The 23694-nt window shown below is 41.6% G+C and overlaps 2 protein-coding genes and 1 long non-coding RNA gene across 3 annotated transcripts; 2 read left to right on the top strand and 1 right to left on the bottom strand.

The window, feature by feature from the left end:
* Positions 1 to 2625: 2625 nt before the first annotated feature.
* Positions 2626 to 5442, top strand: LOC117469796. The gene is made up of 4 exons (XR_004554616.1): positions 2626 to 2703; positions 3417 to 3472; positions 4727 to 5089; positions 5247 to 5442. It is a non-coding gene; the product is annotated as an uncharacterized LOC117469796 (long non-coding RNA).
* A 7231-nt stretch (positions 5443 to 12673) lies between these two features.
* Positions 12674 to 19898, top strand: LOC117469795. Its single transcript, XM_034114230.1, has 4 exons — positions 12674 to 12787; positions 15238 to 15293; positions 17749 to 18111; positions 18670 to 19898. The coding sequence occupies exons 2-4, from the start codon at positions 15245 to 15247 to the stop codon at positions 18894 to 18896; spliced, it is 639 nt and encodes a 212-aa protein (XP_033970121.1). The 5' UTR covers positions 12674 to 12787; positions 15238 to 15244; the 3' UTR covers positions 18897 to 19898.
* A 2587-nt stretch (positions 19899 to 22485) lies between these two features.
* LOC117469792 (ATP-binding cassette sub-family E member 1-like) lies at positions 22486 to 23651 on the bottom strand (the record flags this gene model as incomplete). The annotated part of the gene is given in 2 exon segments (XM_034114227.1): positions 22486 to 22796; positions 23540 to 23651. Coding segments are annotated over 2 exon segments (160 nt in total), but the record flags the coding sequence as incomplete, so codon positions are not given.
* Between the last annotated feature and the right edge of the window lie 43 nt (positions 23652 to 23694).

The following is a 23694-nucleotide window of genomic DNA, read 5'->3' on the forward strand; positions in this document are numbered from 1 at the left end:
ACCCTCTTTTTGTTATAGCTTCACAGCTTTATCTTTCTACAAATGGCTGATTACTATCTGTTATAGTGCCTCGTACAACTTTAAAAAGAATGTAAGACATTAAACAATACTTCAGCTAAAAGCATAAACCAAGTTTAGCGTTGCACTTCTGCTGAAAGCAAAGAGAAAAGCTTTAAAAGGCCTCATCAAATCCCTCAGGACTCGGGTTAGAAGAGTCGGACAAATACAAGCTCTGCGGACTTTCTTTAAATGTTGTTTTAATCGTCCGTTTGTCTCGTTGATGCGGGTTTCCATATGTGTATTTGTCTTGTTTTTGGGTTTATTTTTCTTTCTCATGATCAATTCTAAACACTCAGTAGAGATTTAGTGCCTTACGTTTGCTGCTTTTTATCGTCTGTCTTTCTTCAGTTTCAGAAGCACTGACGTATCGAACAAAAGGCTGTTGTCTGTGCTGGATTTTTCTATGCGGTTAAATAAATGATTAAAAGTTTGTAGTGTTGTCTCCTTGTTTCTTAAGAAAAGTAGCAGTTGTTTTAAACTATCATTTGCTGTAAGCACGGATATTTGTTGGACTAGAAATGTGTTTACAGTTCGTCTGTTTGTATCCTCAACAAACTGAACCTTGACTTTTTCCAGTGTTGGTCCACCCGCTAAATAAATATAGGCTTTTGCTTCGTCGTCAGACTGTCGTTTTCTATCATGTTCTCGACAAACTACACTTTAGTTTAGTTTGGTGGGCGGTGGTGGCGAAGTCCATAGGGAGTTGGCTTGGCAACTGGAAGGTCACCAGTTCAAGTCCCGTCAAGACCAAGTGCTACCGAGGTGTCCCTGAGCAAGGCACCGTTCCCTACACTGCTCCCCGGGCAGATGGGGCTCATAGAAGGCAACCCATCTAGGAGAAGGGCACTCTGAACTAAAACCAGGACTCAGAGGAGTTGCGCCCCCCAGTCCTCAATCAGCCATGAAGAACAAAGTCATCCCAAATCCTATACGGAGAACCGGGATGACTGGAAGCGACGATGGAGGGCTCGTCTGAGGACGACCTAGAGAGACACTTTAGTATGTTGGAAATATGAGAAAAAAACGATAGGGGAAAACTTTAATCAGTGAGGATACTGGTGTTACTGATATTTAATATTTACAGTGTTGTTCTTGATAAATGCAACAGGGGGCGCTCTTTACTGGCCCTCAGCTCTTCCTGTTTCCAGCTGAGATGATTTAAACCTCGTTAGTCTCTGATGATCACACAGAATGATTTGATCTGGGACATTTTAATAGTTTTTTACTTATATATTTAATTTAAATATATTCCAGTGAGAAGTTAAGTACAATTTGAGGAATCCTGTCTGTTTTTTCCTGATTAAATACAAATAAATGTATATATTTTATAGCTGCTCCTCTCATTGGTTCACCTGCTTCTGCATGGTCTGCTGGATTACTAAAACATAAACCATAGTCAAAGTGAGCAAGTGTATTTATTTATATGAAACATGCCAACTGCACTTTAGTGAGAGGAAGGAAGGGGCACATATGATGAATGCTACATACAGAGAAGAATACAACTCAGATTTTAGTTCAGAGTTAAAGAACTTTCACTTCAGGAAGCTTCTTAACTCACACATTTAACTTAAACAATTTAAAAGTTTCCAAATGTTTAAAATATGAAAGTGTAGTTCTGACTCTCCCTTTAGAGGCACTAAGGAACAATTACACCTGTGAAACTTGAGTAGTTGTTCAAAGGTTAAAAATCACCTCTCCCTTGTTTTGATTGGCCTTTCTGTAGGCAGTGAGAGTTGCCAAAGAAATGTCGTTGTGCTTTGTATGATGACAACAAACATATATTCTATTCTATTCTATTTGGGATCTAACCATTGGCTTATCTTGACAAATGTGAAAGCTGGATGGCAGGCAGCCAACCGTTTACGAAGTCATTTTCATCCGATAACGATCATCAAAGTCAAAGTCCATTGTGTTGCAGCTGTGGGTGGAGGTGCAGTCGTGGGTCAGCAGGTGAAGAGCAATGATCAGCTCATTTGAACGTGCACAACATTGTGATCTGAATAATCAAAGCTCCACTAACCCATATGGATCACACAATGATAAATGGATCAATTATAATATTACAAACACTGACCAATACCAAAATAAACCGTTGCAAACCTAATAAATAAGTGTCTTGCCCAGGAACACAACGACATGCTGACTGCAGCTGGGATTGAACCAGTGCCCCCATGATCTCCCCTCATCCGAAGACCAGCGCACTATTGACAGGACAATGATGGTTATCAGAGATATGACAAACCATAACTGTATCAAACTGAAACTATTCCTGTCTGATCATAATAATAATAATAATTCATTACATTTATTAGAGCGCTTTTCCAAATGCTCAAAGCGCTTTACATTACATACACATATCAGACATGTATCAGTGAATACTGTGTGGACAAACCACGAGACCACCCGTATCTCTCCTGTAAGTCTGCAACCACATGATTCACTCTGATAAATGAACAGAGGGCGTGTGCTAAACACTCCTCAGATTGCTGTTGACGTGCTGTTGAAACACTTCCTGTAAAGAGGACTGGGTACATCACCTCAGCACCTCCACCTGTACTCCTGCAGCTCTGAAGACTTCAGACACAAAGACAGGACACGTCTCTTGTCTCCGTTTGGATTTTACTGGACTGAAGACTCAAAAAGGTAACATACTGTAGGCATGTCTTTTTTCATTATGATTAAATCAGATTACATTGTGAGGATCAGACAAAGTGTTACTGGATTATAATGTTGTCGGTTCACTCAGTAAAAACACAATTCAACAGACATGTGATTTAAAGGTCCCATGTCATGGCTATTTCTACTGATCATAATTCCATTGTTGAGGTCTACTAGAATAGATTTATATTGTGCAATTTTCCAAACTTACATTGGTTTCTCAAACAGCATCTCTGTAAAGTATGTGTATTCACTCCCCCCCCCCCCCCTCTGCTCTGATTGGTCGGGACGTTGCGAGGCTCGTTGCTGCGAGCTGCTGCGACATTTCTTGTGCGGTTAATAACCAGAAAAGCATGACATGGGCCCTTTAACATAAATTGGGATATCTGGTGTTATCCTCCACATTTTCTAAATCATTTGAATGCAACAAAATAAAACAAATTCAAGCTGCTGATGGATTTTTAAATTAAACTCACCTCTTCCCTTCCACAAGCAGCTTTGAGATTAGGAAATAAAAACGGTCTAAGCTGCAGTGATGGGTTTCTGCCACAAGATGGAGCCAGAACACATGAGATCTCATCATTAACTACTGGCACCATCTCGTGGCAGAAAGCCATTACTGCAGCTTAGACCGTTATTATTAAACTATAAATGTTAAAGTCTGACCTCTGACCCTTGATGTGTGTGTCCTCTCACAGCGAGAAGATGCTCTTCATCCTCCCGCTGCTCCTCTTCCTCACCTCCTGTGTCTCTGGTTAGTTTGTCTCTTTAAAGGTCACCTATTATGCAAAGTCCACTTGTTCATGTCTCTTCTACATCAACATGTGTCCACTCTGTGGAAAGAGACTCTGAAAGTTTCAGGAACAAAGATTCTCTCTCTTTTAAAAACCTGTCTGAAAATGAGCTGATCAGATTTTGGCCACTTTATGATGTCATAGCGATTTTTTGGCTTGTGTAACCATTAGCCAATCAGCAACCAAGGTAACCCCCCCGCTTATCACCTGAATCTCCTCCTAGAGCACCGTTAGGTGCTTTCACACCGGAGTACTTTTACCCGTACTTTTCCCGTTTAGTTCCGTTAGTGCCTGGAATTTTGCGTTCACACCAAAAAGAGAACTTAATTCCGAGAACTTTTACCCCATTTGTAGTGCCTGCTAGAGAGGTGGTACTATCCTGGGGAGAAAAAAGTACCAATTTCTGATTGGCGAATTGCAAACCACGCCCCGTACAACTCTGAAAACTTTTGTGAAGCCGCCATTGTATTTGCTGGCATTAGCATTATTAGCATTAGCATTAACCCAGCGCACCAACGGAGAGAGAATAACTTATGGCAACACAAAAAAAAACATGCGAGCGGTGGAGATGAGGAGTTGTCGGCGTTCTGGCGATTTAATTGGCGATTTACCGGGGACTCCGGGTGGCAGTATACACCGTGAAGTTGTTTGCGGCCTGCCAGTAAACCCAAAGCAGAAGAAGAAGAAGTGACGTCAGCGGCTCATTTGCGTAATCTTCCCTCAGGGACTTATTCCGGTGTGAACGCGATCTGTACTAAGTTCCATGGTGGTACTAAGAGCTGAGTACTAAGTGCTGGGAACTAAGTACGGCAAAGTACTTGGTGTGAACGCGGCTGAAGAGTTCTTTTTAACCAAATCTCTCTCAGAGGGGCGTGGGGAGGGGCTCCTTATTTTCATCTAAAGTAACAGACAGAGAATCAGCACTTTAGAAACAGGGCTGAAACAGAGGGGATTATGGGTAATGCTGCAATGATCTGTTTGGTGTTTCAGCCAATCAGAGACAGGTTCAAGCTATTCTCAGTAAAGCAGCACAGAAACATAGCGTCAGTTTAAAGAGTCCCTCTGTGTCTCCTCCACAGGAACATAGCTGCAGTTTAAAGAGTCCCTATGTGTCTCCTCCACAGTAACATAGCTGCAGTTTAAAGAGTCCCTCTGTGTCTCCTCCACAGGAACATAGCTGCAGTTTAAAGAGTCCCTCTGTGTCTCCTCCACAGGAACATTTGTAGTGAATGTGACTCAGACTTCCTATCAGGCAGAGGAGAACCAGAACATCACCCTGGAGTGGACCTTCAGCACCAGAAGAGAAACTTCACTCAGATCCATCTCTACTCTCTGTAAGATGTTTACTGAGAGCAGACCCTACTTCCTGTTTAATCTAAATGAAGGTGTTGAATCCCCAGAGTCTCAGGATCCAGAGTTTTCAGGACGAGTCCAGTGGGACAAAGACGTCCTCACAGAAGGACGCCTCACACTTCATGTCTCCAGACTCAGGACCAGTGACTCTGGGTTTTATGTTTGTGACATATTCGTCAGACCTGATGGGAGTAACTCTAGGAGATGCTGGCTGAATGTGACTGGTGAGTATTTAAATTAAAACATTTTAAATATGCAGATGGTAGCTCTATGTGAAATGGTAAATAAACATGCAGGTCATTAAAATATCTGATACAGAATAGTCTGAAAGAGGTTTTCTCCATGTCAACATGATGTTACTAAACTGTGTATTTTCCACAGCTGCTGCTGAGCTCCAAACTCAGAGACCAACAGAGAGTCCACAAGAAGTGAGAGAGGGAAACATCTGGATCTACGTTACAGGGACACTGTTTTCTTTAATTCTTTCTCTTATTTCTTTTTTTTTTAATTTATATGCAATGGACTTATATGTTTCTTTTTATTCAAAAATATTGTATTCTCCTTTTTTTTATTTTTCTCTTTGTTTAATTATTTTTAATAGTTTTTTACTTTTAATACGTCTCTTTATTATTTTTTATGCATAGACATGACACTTAATAAACAAGACAGACTTGACATACTATCAGCAAAACTAACAAAACAGAAAAAGAAAGTAAGAAGAATAGAAAATAGAAACACAGCCCAAATGATATTCAAGTGTCCTCATCCTCCATCATGTTGTAGACCAGTATGCTCCAGGAAGTCCTACAAGGTTTTCCAGCTAGTTTGTTTTGAAGGAAAACACGTATCCTTTCAAGAGCAAGGTAGAAAGTCCTCCCTTTCAGCCGTTGAGAAAGTCCACAGGTTGATGGTTCCTTCCATGTGCGAGCTGCGCACCGTTTAGCCTCCACAAAGCAAGCATTGAGCAGAAAGCTTACATTCTTGGAAGTTACAAAGTCATGAGGGTTTAAATTCAGGATACACAATTTAGGATCAAGAGGTACCTCTTTACCAATAACCACAGCTCGAACACCCTTTTCCAAAAGGAGAGTGTTTGTGGGCACTCCCACATACTGTACAGTGGAAGAGCGACCCCTTCAGGTTGTTACATGTAATGCATGTATCAGGAATATTAGGATCAAAGTGGTGCAACCTAGCCGGAGTAATGTACCGTCTGGTTAGCCATTCATACCGTAGTCATTTAGAGTGTGTTGTAGTGATCACTAATTAACTAGGTTACATAATTCACTCATGGAACTACAGGTTGGGGGTATTGTTTCCGCACGGACACATATGTTGTTGACGTGGCCTGCCCTCCCTTTCGCTTTCTCTTCTCTTCTCTTCCCGGACCCGACAACATGTGGTTTTCTGCTGCTCATTAAAGCACCACTTTTCACCTTCGATGCACCGCCTCCGACTCCTATCTCTCGGCACTACAGTGTGTTCGTTGTTTGAGTTTGAGCCAAGGAGCAAGCCTTTGACCATTCCTCCTGTTATATTTAGTTTGAAGTCCAATTTCCAGGCCTGCAAGATATTGTTTGAGGATTCTTTACATTCATTTGCAAACAGATTGTATAATAAGGATACTTGACCCCTGGCTTCTTGATGTTTCAAAGTGATGTTTTCTAAAGTGGACAGAGGGGGAAGTTCTAAGCCGCCCTGGCAGGACCTTATAAAACTCGGGAGTCTGAGATATTTGAAAAAGTGCTTTGCAGGAATTCCACATGTGGTTCTGAGCTCTTCAAATGACATAAACGTAGCTTCTTTATAAATGTCAGACACCTTAGCAATACCTTTGGTAGCCCAGATGTTAGAGCCTGGATCTGCCCCGCCTGGCCGAAACCCATCATTACCAAACATGTGTGAGAATTGGGATAGATTCTGTATCTCACCAGAGTGTGTCAGAACACTGAGACAAACCACCATCGTGTTTTTGAGCAAGGGGTTCCTTGTCTGTTTAATTCACTTTCTTTTATCTGCTGAGTAAATATAAAGGGTTATGGGCACAGCAAGGGACAGGGATTTATTGTGACCCATGCAGGAGGGGGGTCCTTCACTAAATAAAACAGTCCCGCCCTAATTTGAGCCGCCCAATAATACCAGGTGAGACTCTGTAATTGTAGTCCACCTCTATCGTATGGCAAATATAACAAAGAGAGCCTTCAGTAAGTCCTAAGTCCTGGACGTTTATTATTCCAAATGAAGTTTGAAAACGTTTTCTTTAACAGTTTAAAAAAGGAAGATGGTGGGGAAAGTGGAATCGATTGGAAAAGGTTTGGGGTTAAATTGTCATTTTGAGAACGTTGATGCGTCCAATCAATGAGATGGGTCATTGAATCCATCTATTGATCGACTGTATAACTGCATCTGAGAGCTGGTTGTAATTAGCTGGCATCATGTCGTTAATAATTGGGTTGATGTTTACACCCAGATAGATCACTCCTAGTTCTGACACCACAAGTGGTCAGAACTGGAGGACTGAGCCTCTGACAGAAACAATATTATTGATTTGTTGTTGTTTATTTTGTAGCCTGAAAAGATGCCAAAAGTACTGATCAGATCAAGTGAAGCAGGCAGTGTTTGATTTGGACTGGAGCAGAACAAAATAACATCATCCGCGTACAAAGCTATTCTGTGTTCTACACCTTATTATATGTATTCCCGTTATAATGGCGTGTTTACGGATTGCCATCGCTAGTGGCTCAATGGCCGGTGTGAATAGGAGAGGAGAGAGGGGACTGCCTTGTTCCTCGCTTGAGTTTAACGGGAGATGACACAAGTCCATTTGTTAGGATGTCAGCTTGTGGGTTGGAGTATAGGAGTCGCAATTTACAAATCTACTCCCAGTACAATTCCAGTCAAAGATCGTCTAAGATAACTGTCAGAAAACTACTGATGATGAATAATATATATTTGTATGCAGAAGCTATTATGAAGAGAAACCCAAAGCATGATACGTAGTGTTTATTGATGTATTCACTGTTTGCTGTAATCACATTACATTCTGTGAGCACTACACACACTTGAAAGACACTTTCAAAGATCACTGGAAATGATTCAGATCCACCATGTTTTAACTAATTGATCCTTGATTGGATTTATCCGTGCTGATTGTATATTTTTAACACTTATGACATTTTATTTCTTCTATGTTGAAAGATGCTTTGTAGGAAGAAATGAATGTTTGCATTAAATCTAGTTAGGTGGAGTGCAAGAAATTCAAGTGCAGCTGAAGTTATGTAAATATATGTTAATGTGGGAACAGGTGTAGAAAAACGTTACTTTCTTTTCCCTCCGTTATCTAAAATGTGGTTTGTAAAGAGTCTCTCTCAGAGCAGAGCAGAGCAGGGTTTTTGTATTGCTTATCTTCAAGAGACATGTTTTTGTATTTTCTGACTGAATGTGATTGTTAAAACCAAAAAATAACAACTAAGCACTTGTTGATTTAATGTAGGCCTTGTATCTGATTCACCAGCTCTTCCTATGGTATGTTGTTGTTTGAAGTGAATATATCTGCTCTTTCCTTGTTGTTTGGAGTTTGATTCTTTATGGTTTTTGCACTTATTGGAAGTCGCTTTGGAAAAAAGCATCAGCTAAATAATATTTAATACATTTCTAGTTAAAATACTAATGTGACTTTGCTATTTTAGTTGGAAGATGTATTACTGTGAGTGTGTGTGTGTGTGTGTGTGTGTGTGTGTGTGTGTGTGTGTGTGTGTGTGTGTGTGTGTGTGTGAGTGTGTGTGTGTGTGTGTGTGTGTGTGTGTGTGTGTGTGTGTGTGTGTGTGTGTGTGTGTGTGTGTGAGTGTGTGTGTGTGTGTGTGTGTGTGTGTGTGTGTGTGTGTGTGTGAGTGTGTGTGTGTGTGTGTGTGTGTGTGTGGACCCCAAAAGTCCACACGTGCACGCCCGCCTTGTGCACGCCCGCCTCGTGCACGCCCGCCTACTGTAAGGAGGCTGTTGACTTCAGATCTGCAACACGTTATTTATTGTCCGTCAGAAAACTGTAAAACTCAAGTTTGAGTTCCTTTTTAAACTAAAGGTTTAAATATGAAAAGTTAACTTGGATTTCAGCCCCACTGTTCAATCTGTTACAACCCGTTCTGTATCAAATAAAAAACTGTTTTTGTTTCCATTATTTTGAGAACATTTATTTTTCTGTGGTGGTACTAAAGACCACATCCCATAATATAGAAAGCTTTTCTAGTCATTAATCCTCCTATATTTTTCAATGTAAGACTTCATTCAAACATCTAAACATTCACTACTTTTCGAATTCAAACCTTTCATAAAATTCAGAAATATTCAACATTTGGCGGTAAATGTTCCCATTGAGATGAATGGACGGAATGTTCGAATCTGACTCGATTTCACCGTTTTTGATGCATTTTAGACTTTCATTTACTCATTCATACATTCAGTTAGAAACTCCATTCAGGCTTCAAAACGTTCCACATCTTTCATACCTTCTGACTTTTAATCAATATTCAAATCCCATTAAAGCTTCTCAAAATATTCAGCTGGGTTTGACTCTTAGTAAAAAGGCCACATTTCAGATTTTAACATTGGTGTGTATTGCGCTGAATGTTCAGAGTGGAGCGGTTGGAAAATAACCTTAAACATTTATTTTTAATTTGCTCTAACTTCCACATTTGTTACTCTTTGTACTTCATTTTACTGAAGAACGTATAAAAAAGTGTCCTCTCTCCAACAATGTATCTGTGGAATCAAAGGGACGTACACATGCAGAGCTGTGAGCCTCGCAGTAACAGGAGTACCAACCAACGGCCCCATTGACTCCTATATTCATTAATAGCAGAGATTTCAGAAATGAACTCAACTTTGATCTACTGATTAATACTCCACTCAAACCTTTACATGTTTCACTTCTTTCATACATTAGGAGTTTCAGCTTTAAGTGAGATATGAACAGACAGATAGAGACTAAGGTGCAGATTGAACTGGAAACACGTGTTTGTTGAGGCAGTGTGAGTTTCACAGTAGAGACAGGTATTATTACAAAGTGTTCAATCACTGTCTCCACTGCAGGATGTGAAATGAGGACACCTGGTGGACAGGTGCAGAACGACAACAACAGAGAAGCATCAGCAGAAACATCGACAGATCTGAAATAAATGATAAATAAATCCTTCATAAATGTAATGTGATGTTTAAAATGTTTTTTACTTGTATATCCAGTGAGAATGTAAGTTCATTTTGAGGAATCCTGTCATGTTTTTTCCTGATTAAATAAAATAAATGTACATATGTTGTAGCTGCTGCTCTCATTGATTCTGCATGGTCTGCTGGATTACTAAACACAAACCATTACAGGCTGTGTGTGAAAGACCAGAGACTTCACAGCATGTTCTGAAATGGAAGTTGCCTTGGTATTTGTGTTGTGGTTGTTGACGGCAGTGTGTGACCCCCGTGGTAAATGATTGCCCCCCCCATTCGATTTGTTCTCGAGCCTGATGTAGTGGAGTAAAAGTATAAAATAGCATAATGTGAAAATACTCAAAGTACAAGTACCTACATTTCTTACTTAAGTACAGTACTTGAGTATATGTTCTAAGTTACATTACACCACTCTGTATATTTAAAAGATTTATTTTTAACTGTACAAAACAACATGGCTTTCAAACATCTCACAATAAACAAATAGGCATTCAGAATGAAAACAACATCAGGTAGGTCTGCCTGCAGACGTCCAATAAAGCTTATTAAAAACAACATTTCTTTGTCTCATTCTTCTACAACTTCACATATTTACTATGCAAAACATGTCACAGTGTCTAACTTCAATACAAAGTGCAAAAAAACAGAACAAATATTTCATCAGGACTGAAGCAACGTAACGGAGACCGAGAGCAACTCCGATAGGAAAGATTACAGTAAATGATAAAATAACGTAACAAATGCTGTGAATAGATTCTAGACCTCACAGCTACAGCGTTATACAAACATACATATGTAGGCTAAGGCTGAACAATCCAACAAAACAGCAATATGGACTTATCCAAATCAAAGGAGGTGCAGTATTTGTTAAATATGTGTCAGAATGCAGCAGAGATTCCAGCCTATAAATAAATCACATTAGAAAGATTTTGGTTGGTACAGATTCTCTCAGAAATCACATTTGGTCATTTTAGTTTATCTCTCAACGAAAGAGAGATAAGATGTACAGTATACCTGAAGTAAAGTGTCAGAGCGCTGGAGATCTAAAGAGTCAGTATTGTGCAGGAGTGTGCAAATGTCTTTAGATGAGTATTAATGTAACAGACAGTGTCAAACTGTTTCTGTTGGTCCACCTGCTGAACTGTTACCTGTCTCTGAGTCTGAACCTTCTTCACTGGCTGGTTGTCGTCTGAAGTTGAGAAGCACACAGCCACACAGAGCAAGTAGAACAGAAACCAGTGCTAACGCTGAGTAGAGGCCAATCCTTCCCCGTCTTCCTGTGTTGGGAGTCTCAGGTTTGGTCCAATGTGTCGCTGCTGTGAAAACACCAAACAAAACTGTTTCAAAGACATTTCCCTGATAAAGAAAATTCTAGAACATTTCTCAGGTTCTCGTACACCCTGAGAGTTTAACATTATAACAAAAATGAATGGGGGTTACTCACCAGTGACGTTGAGCCAGCATCTCCTAGAGTTACTCCCATCAAGTCTGACGAGTATGTCACACACATAAAACCCAGAGTCATTGGTCCTGAGTCTGGAGACATGAAGTGTGAGGCGTCCTTCTGTGAGGACGTCTTTGTCCCACTGGACTCGTCCTGAAAACTGTGGATCCTGAGACTCTGGGGATTCAACACCTCCATGGAGATGAAACAGGACGTGGGGTCTGGTCTCAGCAAACATCTCACAGATGATAGAAATGGATCTGAGTGAAGTTTCTGTTCTGGTGCTGAAGGTCCACTCCAGCGTGATGTTCTGGTTCTCCTCTGCCTGATAGGAAGTCTGAGTCACATTCACTACAAATGTTCCTGTGGAGGAGACACAGAGGGACTCTTTAAACTGCAGCTATGTTTCTGTGGAGCAGACACAGAGGGACTCTTTAAACTGCAGCTATGTTCCTGTGGAGGAGACACAGAGGGACTCTTTAAACTGCAGCTATGTTCCTGTGGAGGAGACACAGAGGGACTCTTTAAACTGCAGCTATGTTCCTGTGGAGGAGACACAGAGGGACTCTTTACAGTTTAAAGAGTCCCTCTGTGTCTCCTCCACAGGAACATAGCTACAGTTTAAAGTTTAAACTGCAGCCATGTTCCTGTGGAGGAGACACAGATTTAAAGAGACAAACTGGAACTAACCAGTAACAGTGAGTTCTTATTTATAACAGAGCTGCATGCTGGGAAATGAAGGTACAGATGAGTATTGCGGCTATAAGGGAAAACAAAGAAGAGGACAACTGTTATTTTTTTATTAAGCACGTTGAGAGAAAAGTAAAATTGTGGAGTATAATTTAAATCTTTTACATTTAGGATATTTAAAAAGAATGTATCATAAAAAACCTTTTTGGCGCTTTTGAAGTTGAATTATTGAGAATAAACATTGAACTTTTATTTAATTAAAGTATTTCAATAAAGTTGAATTGTGTCTAAAGGAGTAAACTAACCAGAGACACATACAGGAAGAGGAGCAGGTTTCCTGTTCACACCGCAGCTGCGGTGTGAACAGGAAACCTGCTCCTCTTCCTGTTCACACCGCAGCGGCGCCGCGGTGTGAAAGGGGCATCAGAGAACAGACCTGCAAACTGTCTGTCAGCACATTATTCACCTCAGCACCTGCACCTGTACTGCTGCAGCGCTGAAGACTTCAGACACAAAGACAGGACACGTCTCTCGTCTCTCTGTTTGGATTGTAATGCACTGAAGACTCAAAAAGGTAACAGATGAATGTCTTTATTTTTTATTAAGGTTATATTGATTATAATGTGAGGATCAGAAATAGTGTTACTGGATTATAATGTGGTGGGTTCACTCAGTAAAAACACAATTCAACAGACATGTGATGTCACATAAAATAGGAATATCCAATGGCTTTGGCTCAGTGGGATAGTGTGCTGAACTTCGAATCAGGGGAGAGCAAGTTCGAGTCCCACTGCAGTCAGCATGTCGTTGTGTCCCTGAGACACTTCACCTGTGGGTATTGTCCACAGTACTGAATGTACTCACCTGCTGTCAGAAATCATTTCAACAGTTATTTTCTTCCCAACAAACTTGTGTCGGTTGCCCATCTTGAAGCCAAGAGTCTTGCGCAGGCGGCGCAGTCTGCGGGAGCAGTAACCCCTGAAAAAATGTACACAAAGATGGTTACATTATATTAAATGGAGCACATTTACATCTTCTTCATGGTCCACACAGCCAGTTCATTTTCTCTAACTTGGTTTCATAGTTTTCAAATCTATCATCCTTAATTGTTTTAGGAAGATTTGTTATTCTCAGAGTGTGCATATTTAGTAGACACTGACAGAGGTGCCTTTTCTCAATGTATAACACAAGAGATTGTTTATTTAACATGAAATACTGTTATACATTTATATATTCAGGGAATACGTCGTCCCAGGTCACCAAGTATATTTTTGAAATGTATAACGGTGAAAGTCCTGTGCACCTCTTTGTGGACAGCCATGCAATATAAGAGAGTTAACCACAGGCATCTCTAGTCCAGTTGTTGCAGCCTGAATGCTTTGGATAAAAGCGTCTAACACATTACATGTAATGTAATGAATATCTATTGTCCTCCAGATTTTTTAAATAATTTGATCGCAACAAAATAAAAAAATAAAGGAAGAGGAGCGCACAGGAGACAACCGTTTGATTGCAGACTGTTATGTTTATGTGGGGTGGTGCATACATTATTTGAGATATATTTCAAACTCGGACTTCATTTTAAGGACATGTCGGCCAGGGGTGTAGAGGAGCTATTTGTTTAAGCACCGGATTGGCAAAACAGGAGAGTAAACCAGTCTGCCTTGATCTATGAATTAATGTCCGGGACTCTCACGGTATCTGCTGCCCGCAGCTGTTTTATAGAAGGAAACCCTCCTTCATGACATGGCTGCAGCATCAGGAGGCAGCGGGACACACACACATCTCTACACACATCTCTACACACCTCTACACACTGCCCGATTACTCCCCCTTTTATTAGTTTTATGAAGGAGATGTCCAGTCAGTCACCAAGGCGCATGATGTGTGTGTGTGTATGTGCTCTGCTCTGCTCAGCTCTGTGTGTTCGGTGTGTTTGTGTCTGTCCGACACCGGCATGCGGCTGTTCCCAAAGTAAATTAGTTTCATCTTAATCTCGATGTAGTGCTAAATGCTGTCGGAGTGTACCGGAACGAACGACACTATCATAATATCTTCTGAAAACACACACACACACACACACACACACACACACACACACACACACACACACACACACACACACACACACACACACACACACACACACACACACACACACACACACACACACACACACACACACACGCACACACACACACACACACACACACACACACACACACACACACACACACACATTAGAAAACATACAGTCTGTCTTTACCACATTACTTAGTACACAGAGGACTGACACCAGGAACAGTAACATATGTCTGTCACTAGGTGGCGCCAGATATCCACATTATATTTAATAATGCGCCTTCTCCTCGTTTTCCCAGCATTCATTGATTATCCGTAAATCATACAAACAAAACCAAAACGTTGATTTATCTGTTTTCCCGTTTTGGTTTAAAAACTGAATAACGTCGGTTTTTTGGTTTTCCGAAAAACCAAAAACAACACCGGTTCTTTTTTAAACTTTGTTAATATGTTTTGGATGCATATTGTTCTAGTATTTGTTCAGGCTGTTACATACAATTAGCCTCTGTTGCTACCTGCTGGTGGTGAGTAAATATTAAAATCAGTTAAAATTGATGTAATGAATATCTATTGTCCTCCAGATTTTTTAAATAATTTGAATGCAACAAAATAAAAAAATTCATATTTTTTGTAATAATTCAAGTGAAATGCTGTGTTGTTACCTGTTGACGTGTGGAACCAAACATACTAACTGAAGCAAACAGCTGCTGATGGATTTAATTAAACTCACCTCTTCCCTTCCTCAAGCAGTTTTGAGATTAGGAAATAAAAACGGTCTAAGCTGCAGTGATGGGTTTCTGCCACAAGATGGAGCCAGAATACATGATATCTCACCATTAACTACTGGCACCATCTTGTGGTAGAAACCCATCACTGTAGATTATACCGTGATAATATGTTACAGTCTGACCTCTGACCCTTGATGTGTGTGTCCTCTCACAGGGAGAAGATGATCTTCATCCTCCTGCAGCTCATCTTCCTCACCTCCTGTGTCTCTGGTTAGTTTGTCTCTTTAAAGCTGTTCTCAGTAAACATAGCTGCAGTTTAAAGAGTACCTCTGTGTCTCCTCCACAGGAACATAGCTGCAGTTTAAAGAGTCCCCCTGTGTCTCCTCCACAGGAACATAGCTGCAGTTTAAAGAGTCCCTCTGTGTTTCCTCCACAGGAACATAGCTGCAGTTTAAAGAGTTCCTCTGTGTTTCCTCCACAAGAACATAGCTGCAGTTTAAAGAGTCCCCCTGTGTCTCCTCCACAGGAACATAGCTGCAGTTTAAAGAGTCCCCCTGTGTCTCCTCCACAGGAACATAGCTGCAGTTTAAAGAGTCCCTCTGTGTTTCCTCCACAGGAACATAGCTGCAGTTTAAAGAGTTCCTCTGTGTTTCCTCCACAAGAACATAGCTGCAGTTTAAAGAGTCCCTCTGTGTCTCCTCCACAGCAACATAGCTGCAGTATAAAGAGTCCCTCTGTGTCTCCTCCACAGCAACATAGCTGCAGTTTAAAGAGTCCCTCTGTGTTTCCTCCACAGCAACATAGCTGCAGTTTAAAGAGTCCCTCTGTGTCTCCACAGGAACATAGCTGCAGTTTAAAGAGTCCCTCTGTGTTTCCTCCACAAGAACATAGCTGCAGTTTAAAGAGTTCCTCTGTGTTTCCTCCACAAGAACATAGCTGCAGTTTAAAGAGTCCCTCTGTGTCTCCTCCACAGCAACATAGCTGCAGTATAAAGAGTCCCTCTGTGTCTCCTCCACAGCAACATAGCTGCAGTTTAAAGAGTCCCTCTGTGTTTCCTCCACAGCAACATAGCTGCAGTTTAAAGAGTCCCTCTGTGTCTCCACAGGAACATAGCTGCAGTTTAAAGAGTCCCCCTGTGTCTGCTCCACAGGAACATAGCTGCAGTTTAAAGAGTCCCTCTGTGTCTCCTCCACAGCAACATAGCTGCAGTTTAAAGAGTCCCTCTGTATCTCCTCCACAGGAACATAGCTGCAGTTTAAAGAGTCCCTCTGTGTCTCCTCCACAGGAACATAGCTGCAGTTTAAAGAGTCCCTCTGTGTCTCCTCCACAGGAACATAGCTGCAGTTTAAAGAGTCCCTCTGTGTCTCCTCCACAAAAACATAGCTGCAGTTTAAAGAGTCCCTCTGTGTCTCCTCCACAGGAACATAGCTGCAGTTTAAAGAGTCCCTCTGTGTCTCCTCCACAGCAACAGAGCTGCAGTTTAAAGAGTCCCTCTGTATCTCCTCCACAGGAACATAGCTGCAGTTTAAAGAGTCCCTCTGTGTCTCCTCCACAGGAACATAGCTGCAGTTTAAAGAGTCCCTCTGTGTCTCCTCCACAGGAACATAGCTGCAGTTTAAAGAGTCCCTCTGTGTCTCCTCCACAAAAACATAGCTAGAGTTTAAAGAGTCCCTCTGTGTCTCCTCCACAGGAACATAGCTGCAGTTTAAAGAGTCCCTCTGTGTCTCCTCCACAGGAACATAGCTGCAGTTTAAAGAGTCCCTCTGTGTTTCCTCCACAAGAACATAGCTGCAGTTTAAAGAGTCCCTCTGTGTCTCCTCCACAGGAACATAGCTGCAGTTTAAAGAGTCCCTCTGTGTCTCCTCCACAGGAACATAGCTGCAGTTTAAAGAGTCCCTCTGTGTTTCCTCCACAAGAACATAGCTGCAGTTTAAAGAGTCCCTCTGTGTCTCCTCCACAGAAACATAGCTGCAGTTTAAAGAGTCCCTCTGTGTCTCCTCCACAGGAACATAGCTGCAGTTTAAAGAGTCCCTCTGTGTCTCCTCCACAGGAACATAGCTGCAGTTTAAAGAGTCCCTCTGTGTTTCCTCCACAAGAACATAGCTGCAGTTTAAAGAGTCCCTCTGTGTCTCCTCCACAGAAACATAGCTGCATTTTAAAGAGTCCCTCTGTGTCTCCTCCACAGGAACATAGCTGCAGTTTAAAGAGTCCCTCTGTGTCTCCTCCACAGAAACATAGCTGCAGTTTAAAGAGTCCCTCTGTGTCTCCTCCACAGGAACATAGCTGCAGTTTAAAGAGTCCCTCTGTGTCTCCTCCACAGAAACATAGCTGCAGTTTAAAGAGTCCCTCTGTGTCTCCTCCACAGAAACATAGCTGCAGTTTAAAGAGTCCCTCTGTGTCTCCTCCACAGGAACATAGCTGCAGTTTAAAGAGTCCCTCTGTGTCTCCTCCACAGGAACATAGCTGCAGTTTAAAGAGTCCCTCTGTGTCTCCTCCACAGAAACATAGCTGCAGTTTAAAGAGTCCCTCTGTGTCTCCTCCACAGAAACATAGCTGCAGTTTAAAGAGTCCCTCTGTGTCTCCTCCACAGGAACATAGCTGCAGTTTAAAGAGTCCCTCTGTGTCTCCTCCACAGGAACATAGCTGCAGTTTAAAGAGTCCCTCTGTGTCTCCTCCACAGAAACATAGCTGCAGTTTAAAGAGTCCCTCTGTGTCTCCTCCACAGGAACATTTGTAGTGAATGTGACTCAGACTTCCTATCAGGCAGAGGAGAACCAGAACATCACCCTGGAGTGGACCTTCAGCACCAGAAGAGACACTTCCCTCAGATCCATCTCTACCATCTGTTTCCTGTTTGCTGAGACCAGAACCTACGTCCTGTTTCATCTCCTTGGAGGTGTTGAATCCCCAGAGTCTCAGGATCCAGAGTTTGCAGGACGAGTCCAGTGGGACAAAGACGTCCTCACAGAAGGACGCCTCACACTTCATGTCTCCAGATTCAGGACCAGTGACTCTGGGTTTTATGGGTGTGACATACTCGTCACACCTGATGGGACTAACTCTAGGAGATGCTGGCTCAACGTCACTGGTGAGTAACCTCAGTGCTGCATTTACTGTAAAACTTCACTTCTTTAATGTGCAGACTCTAGTAGCTCTAGTCTAATGGTAAGAAAGATGCAAAGTCAATAGAGAGCTGCAGTGACGCGTCCTAAAACCAGGAAGGAAGCTGCGCATTGGTACCTTCCAGTTCCCTCGACAAAAAGCAACAGGATTTCTCCAGAGGATTTAGGAAAATAGCTGGAAATAAGATCTGTGGAAAACGAGCCTGTTTGATAAATGCACGTTTTGTTCAGTCGGATAATCTCCACATGTCTACCCTACTTTTATATTTTTCTAATCAGAAATCTATCGATCATAAATCTGTCGATTTGATTTATGATCGATAGATTTATGATTTATTATTTTCCAAAATCCTATGGAGAAATCCCAGGAAACTGGAAGGTACCCATGCGCAGCTTACTTCCGGGTTTTAGGACGCGTCACTGCACCTCTCTATGCAACCTCTGATGCAGGTGATGGTTGTATTCAGTCTGAAAGAGGTTTTCTCCATGTCAACATGATGTTACTAACTGTGTATTTTCCACAGCTGCTGCTGAGCTCCAAACTCAGAGACCAACAGAGAGTCCACTTCCAGAGAGCTGGAGAGACATCTGGATCTATGTTGGACTGCCAGTTACAGCATTTCTACTGTTTCTCTTTGCTGCTGTCTTTGTCCTCAAAGTTTTCCTCACTAAATCTCCTTATTGGAAAATATACATCAATGAGGATGTACAGACGATGAGTTCTTTAGAGAATCTAACCCAAATAATCTGAAACCCTCTTCAAATGAACAAGAAAAGTCCAAGGTTCTCATCATCTTCTGATTTAACTGTCAGAAAACTACTGATGATGGAAGAATGTATATTTGTATGCAGAAGCTATTATGAAAAGAACCACAAAGCGTAATACGTAGTGTTTATTGATGTATTCACTGTTTGCTGTAATCACATTACATTCTGTGAGCACTACACAAACTTGAAAGACACTTTAAAAGATCACTGGAAATGATTCAGATTTATCCACCATGTTTTAACTAATTGATCCTTGACTGAATTTATCCGTGCTGATCGTACATATGACATTCTATTTCTTCTACGTTAGAAGAAAAGATGCTTTGTAGGAAGAAATGAATGTTTGCATTAAATCTAGTTAGGTGGAGTGCAAGAAATTCAAGTGCAGCTGAATTGCAGCTGAAGTTATGTAAATATATGTTAATAGGAACAGGGGTAGAAAAACGTTACTTTCTTTTCCCTCCGTTATCCAAAATGTGGTTTGTAAAGAGTCTCTCTCAGAGCAGAGCAGAGCAGGGTTTTTGTATATTGCTTATCTTCAAGAGACATGTTTTTGTGATGAAAATAGCATTTCACCAGCTCTTCCTATGGTATGTTGTTGCTTGAAGTGAATATATCTGCTCCTTCCTTGTTTTTGGAGTTTGATTCTTTATGGTTTTTGCACTTATTGGAAGTCGCTTTGGAAAAAAGCATCAGCTAAATAATATGTAATGTATCTACATATTCATTTTGAGTTAAATTCTAATGTTACTTTGCTATTTTTGTTGGACGATGTATGCATACGGGTCTACAAAGGTGTGTGTGCCCGCCTCGTGCACGCTCCTCACCGGACACAGACTGATCGCTGCCTCCTTCAGCCGTGCAGCGTTTCTGGTTATAATAATACAAATCAATATTTTAATTCTTGGTGTATTTATATGTTGATGCAAACTGTAAAAGGATGGTTGGATATTCGCAGGGATTCTAGAAAAAAAAACCCTATCAGATATTTTTTATTTATGTAAACTGTCCCTGTTAAATACATATTTAATACAAATGTAATGTATTTTTTATAATATTATTTTAATTTGATATTAATTAGGAAATAAACTATTAATAACAATAAAATAATATAAAAAGTAAATAAAGACAATAAATAATATAAAAACTAACTTCCACATTTGTTACTCTTTGTACATCATTTTACTGAAGAACGTATAAAAGGTGTCCTCTTTCCAACAATGTATCTGTGGAATCAAAGGGACGTACACATGCAGAGCTGTGAGCCTCGCAGTAACAGGAGTACCAACCAACGGCCCCATTGACTCCTATATTCATTAATAGCAGAGATTTTAGAAGTGAATTCAACTTTGATCTACTGATTAATACTCCACTCAAACCTTTACATGTTTCACTTCTTTCATACATTAGGAGTTTCAGCTTTCAGTGAGATATGAACAGACAGTTAGAGACTAAGGTGCAGATTGAACTGGAAACACGCGTTTGTTGAGGCAGTGTGAGTTTCACAGTAGAGACAGGTATTATTACAAAGTGTTCAATCACTGGGTGTTTCTCAATCGCGAGTACGCTTGCTTGGTAGCACATGTCTGCCGAGCATCTTGCTTCAGAAGCGAGTCAAGAATACTTCCTGGCATTCGGAAAACGAAGTGTGGAACACGCTAGCAAGTGTGCAAGTGTGCATCATATGAGAGGCCCCGCCTTACATCTTCCGCCACAGATTTGGGGAAATTGGTCCGTGCGCAAAGCATTGTGGGGATTTTAAGACCGCGGAGTCTACTCATGTGCAGCCTCGATATTTCTCCAAACGGAGTACGCCGGGCTCGGTAGATTTCCAAGTATACTGGAGATTGGAACAGTACTTCGGCGGCACTCGATGACGTAGTATGCTTGAAATAGTGGCTCGGAAGCAGCTTTACTCGAGATTGAGAAACACCCATGCTCTCCAGTACAGGTTAGCTCTGAGTGTTAGCGATGCTAATGTAAACAAAGACCATATTACGTCCAAAATATGCATCTCATTGTTTCCGATTGGCCCGTGGGTGTAAAGCCCGCCAACATTTCAGATATTACGTCATATCGGACACAAACCTGGATCAGCTCCGTTGTTCCCCCGTTTTTAGAGATGTGGGTACGGAGGAAAAGAGAGAGGGTTTTATTTTCTGATGCTGCGTGAGTTCCCTGACACACCGGGGACACATGTTTATGTATAAGAGACATCAAAAAGTGCACTTTGCATGATAGGTCCCCTTTAAAACCATCAGGTGTTTAAGTACAGGGAAGATATGTTATGCAGTATGAGTAGTAAGTGAAGATGGAAACAGGTCTTGGATCAGTTAGCACAGTGTTTCTCAAAGTGTGGGGCGCGCCCCACTGGTGGGGCGCAGAGATGTGATAGGTGGGTCGCGAATGGACGCAATGAACAGGAGACTTTATAAAAAAAAAAAAAAAAAATTTAATTTTTTTTTTTTTTAAATACATTTTTCGGACCTCAGGCCTTCGAACCTGGGTCCTTGCGGGCGGTAGTGGACTGTTACAGCCGGAGACTCGCAATGGCGGTGGACTTTCACAGCGCCGGAGCCTCGCAACAGTGGGTGTTTGCGGCGGCGGATGCGGTACCAGCGCAGCGGCGCTGTGAAAGTCCACGCCTATGCCAACGGCAGCAGCAGCCCACCGACAGCAGCAGCCCACCGACGGCAGCGGGCCACCGGGAAAAGTCCCGAATCTCCCGATGGCCAATCCGAGCCTGCTCTCACACACACATCTGAAACCAAAATAATTTACAGACATGTGTAAAAATCTCTCACACACACACACAACAGCGTTGCAGTCGGGAAGAAAAGCAATGTGTTTATCTATTTAATATAGCCTAGTTGTAAAAAATAAAGTAAGAAATCATTCCAATGTGTACTGTAGGACAGTAAAAAAAAAAATAACAGTTTAAAAGGGGAATGATTAGTAAAATATGCATAAATAAAAAGAAAGAATGCTAACTAGGTAACATGAGATAAGAATAAACCAGTTTAAATGATTTGTTATTGGTTGTGATCATATTCTAAAGATGTTTGGATTATTGAAAAGTATACAGCTCTCTTTCATCTGAGTGTTGAGAGCTGTTTCCATCAATTCATGCTGTGCTCAAAGTGCTCCAGATTGATGCATTTCACTTCAACATTTAAAAAAACATCTTCCCGGGGGTGCATGCCCCCGGACCCCCCTAGGGGAGGTGAGGTCCACCCCCAAATAAAACAGGTTAAAATAATTTAATTGCATACATGTTCTTTTAGTAAACACTGAAAAGGGGTCCCACAGACCCAAAGAGCAAACGAAGGTTAAAGGTCAGCATATCATAATGTTAAAATGTGCTAAATATATACACAGCAAAAAACAAAAAAAAGAGGAGTAAAAGTAGCTCACGACTTGTTTTATTTTTTTTAAGTAGCTCTCATCCTAAAAAAGGTTGGAGACCCCTGCTATAGAACGATACATTTGACAATTTTAAGCTTGGCCTACCATTTTATTGGAGCGATGAGGAACAGGTGGGGCTTGAAAAGGCCCACCTGTTTGAGAAGCACTGAGTTAGCATCAGTTTATTGTTGTAAATGCATGAATTAAAATATGCTCCACAATGTGAACACATCATGACCCAGAATGCAATGCACTTATTGAAGCGTTTAATAACATTGCTGGCTATTGAATGCAGCCTCGGTACAATAAAAGGCCGATGGGTTGGGTTTTAAATCTTTAAAGTTTCTTGTGATATATTTATTTAACGAAGCCTTGGTTGTACATGTTGGTGAGATTTAACGGCTTTTATTCGGTCACGCAGGAAGTGGTGTTAGTCGTCCAGGAAGAAGTAGTTTCCGCTCTTCTTCTGCTCGGTGTCCTGAGAGAGAGAGAGAGAGAGAGAGAGAGAGAGAGAAGTTAGGTTTATTTAAATATAAAAGCATGTGAGCTTTACAGGAACCATCACATCCTGTTGGTGCTCAGAGAGAATAACAAGGACACAAAGAGAGGAAGGGTCAAAAGAGACGGACAGCTGATGTTTAAGAGAGGAAGGAGGAGAGAGGGTACAAGGTGAGGAAAGGTCAGGGAGTAAGGAAGGAGGAGAGACAGACGTTTGTGGTAACAGTGAGGGAAATAAAGGCGAGGAAGGAAAGGAGGGGAGAGTAGATGAGAAAGGAACTGAGCTAGATTGATCTGGTGTCTGCATGGTTGTTGTAGTTCCTCCAGTCACCAGCAGGGGTCAGTAAAGAGCAGTGATCTGTGAACCTTTGAATTCGCCCTGTTTGTGTGTCGACTCCTAAATAAATACGTCGTATAGATATAACGTGTTGTGTTGTACCTTGATGGAGGTGTGTGTGTGTGTGTGTGTGTGTGTGTGTGTGTGTGTGTGTGTGTGTGTGTGTGTGTGTGTGTGTACCTTGATGGAGATGTGTGTGTGTGTGTGTGTCTTGTACCTTGATAGAGGTGTGTGTGTGTGTGTGTGTGTGTGTGTGTGTGTGTGTGTGTGTGTGTGTGTACCTTGATGGAGATGTGTGTGTGTGTGTGTGTCTTGTACCTTGATAGAGGTGTGTGTGTGTGTGTGTGTGTGTGTGTGTGTGTGTGTGTGTGTGTGTGTGTGTGTACCTTGATGGAGTGGGCCTTGTTGATGCGAGGCCTGAAGTTGTTGGGGTCTCGTCTGAAAGTGATCTCCAGCAGCGACAGGAAGCGGTTCATCCCGGCCAGCAGACCCTGAGGACTGAGGGGGGGGAGAGAGAGAGGGAGAGAGAGAGGGGGGAGAG

The sequence above is a fragment of the Trematomus bernacchii genome, unplaced genomic scaffold (assembly GCF_902827165.1).
Source record: "Trematomus bernacchii unplaced genomic scaffold, fTreBer1.1, whole genome shotgun sequence".
NCBI classification, from domain to species: Eukaryota; Metazoa; Chordata; class Actinopteri; order Perciformes; family Nototheniidae; genus Trematomus; species Trematomus bernacchii.

What these genes read in the sequence shown, in the direction of transcription:
- LOC117469795 (XM_034114230.1), top strand. Translation starts at nt 15,245, where the DNA reads ATGATCTTCATCCTCCTGCAGCTCATCTTCCTCACCTCCTGTGTCTCT. An exon ending in CCTCACCTCCTGTGTCTCTG is followed by an intron (nt 15,294 to 17,748) that starts GTTAGTTTGTCT and finishes TCTCCTCCACAG; the next exon opens with GAACATTTGTAGTGAATGTG. An exon ending in ATGCTGGCTCAACGTCACTG is followed by an intron (nt 18,112 to 18,669) that starts GTGAGTAACCTC and finishes TATTTTCCACAG; the next exon opens with CTGCTGCTGAGCTCCAAACT.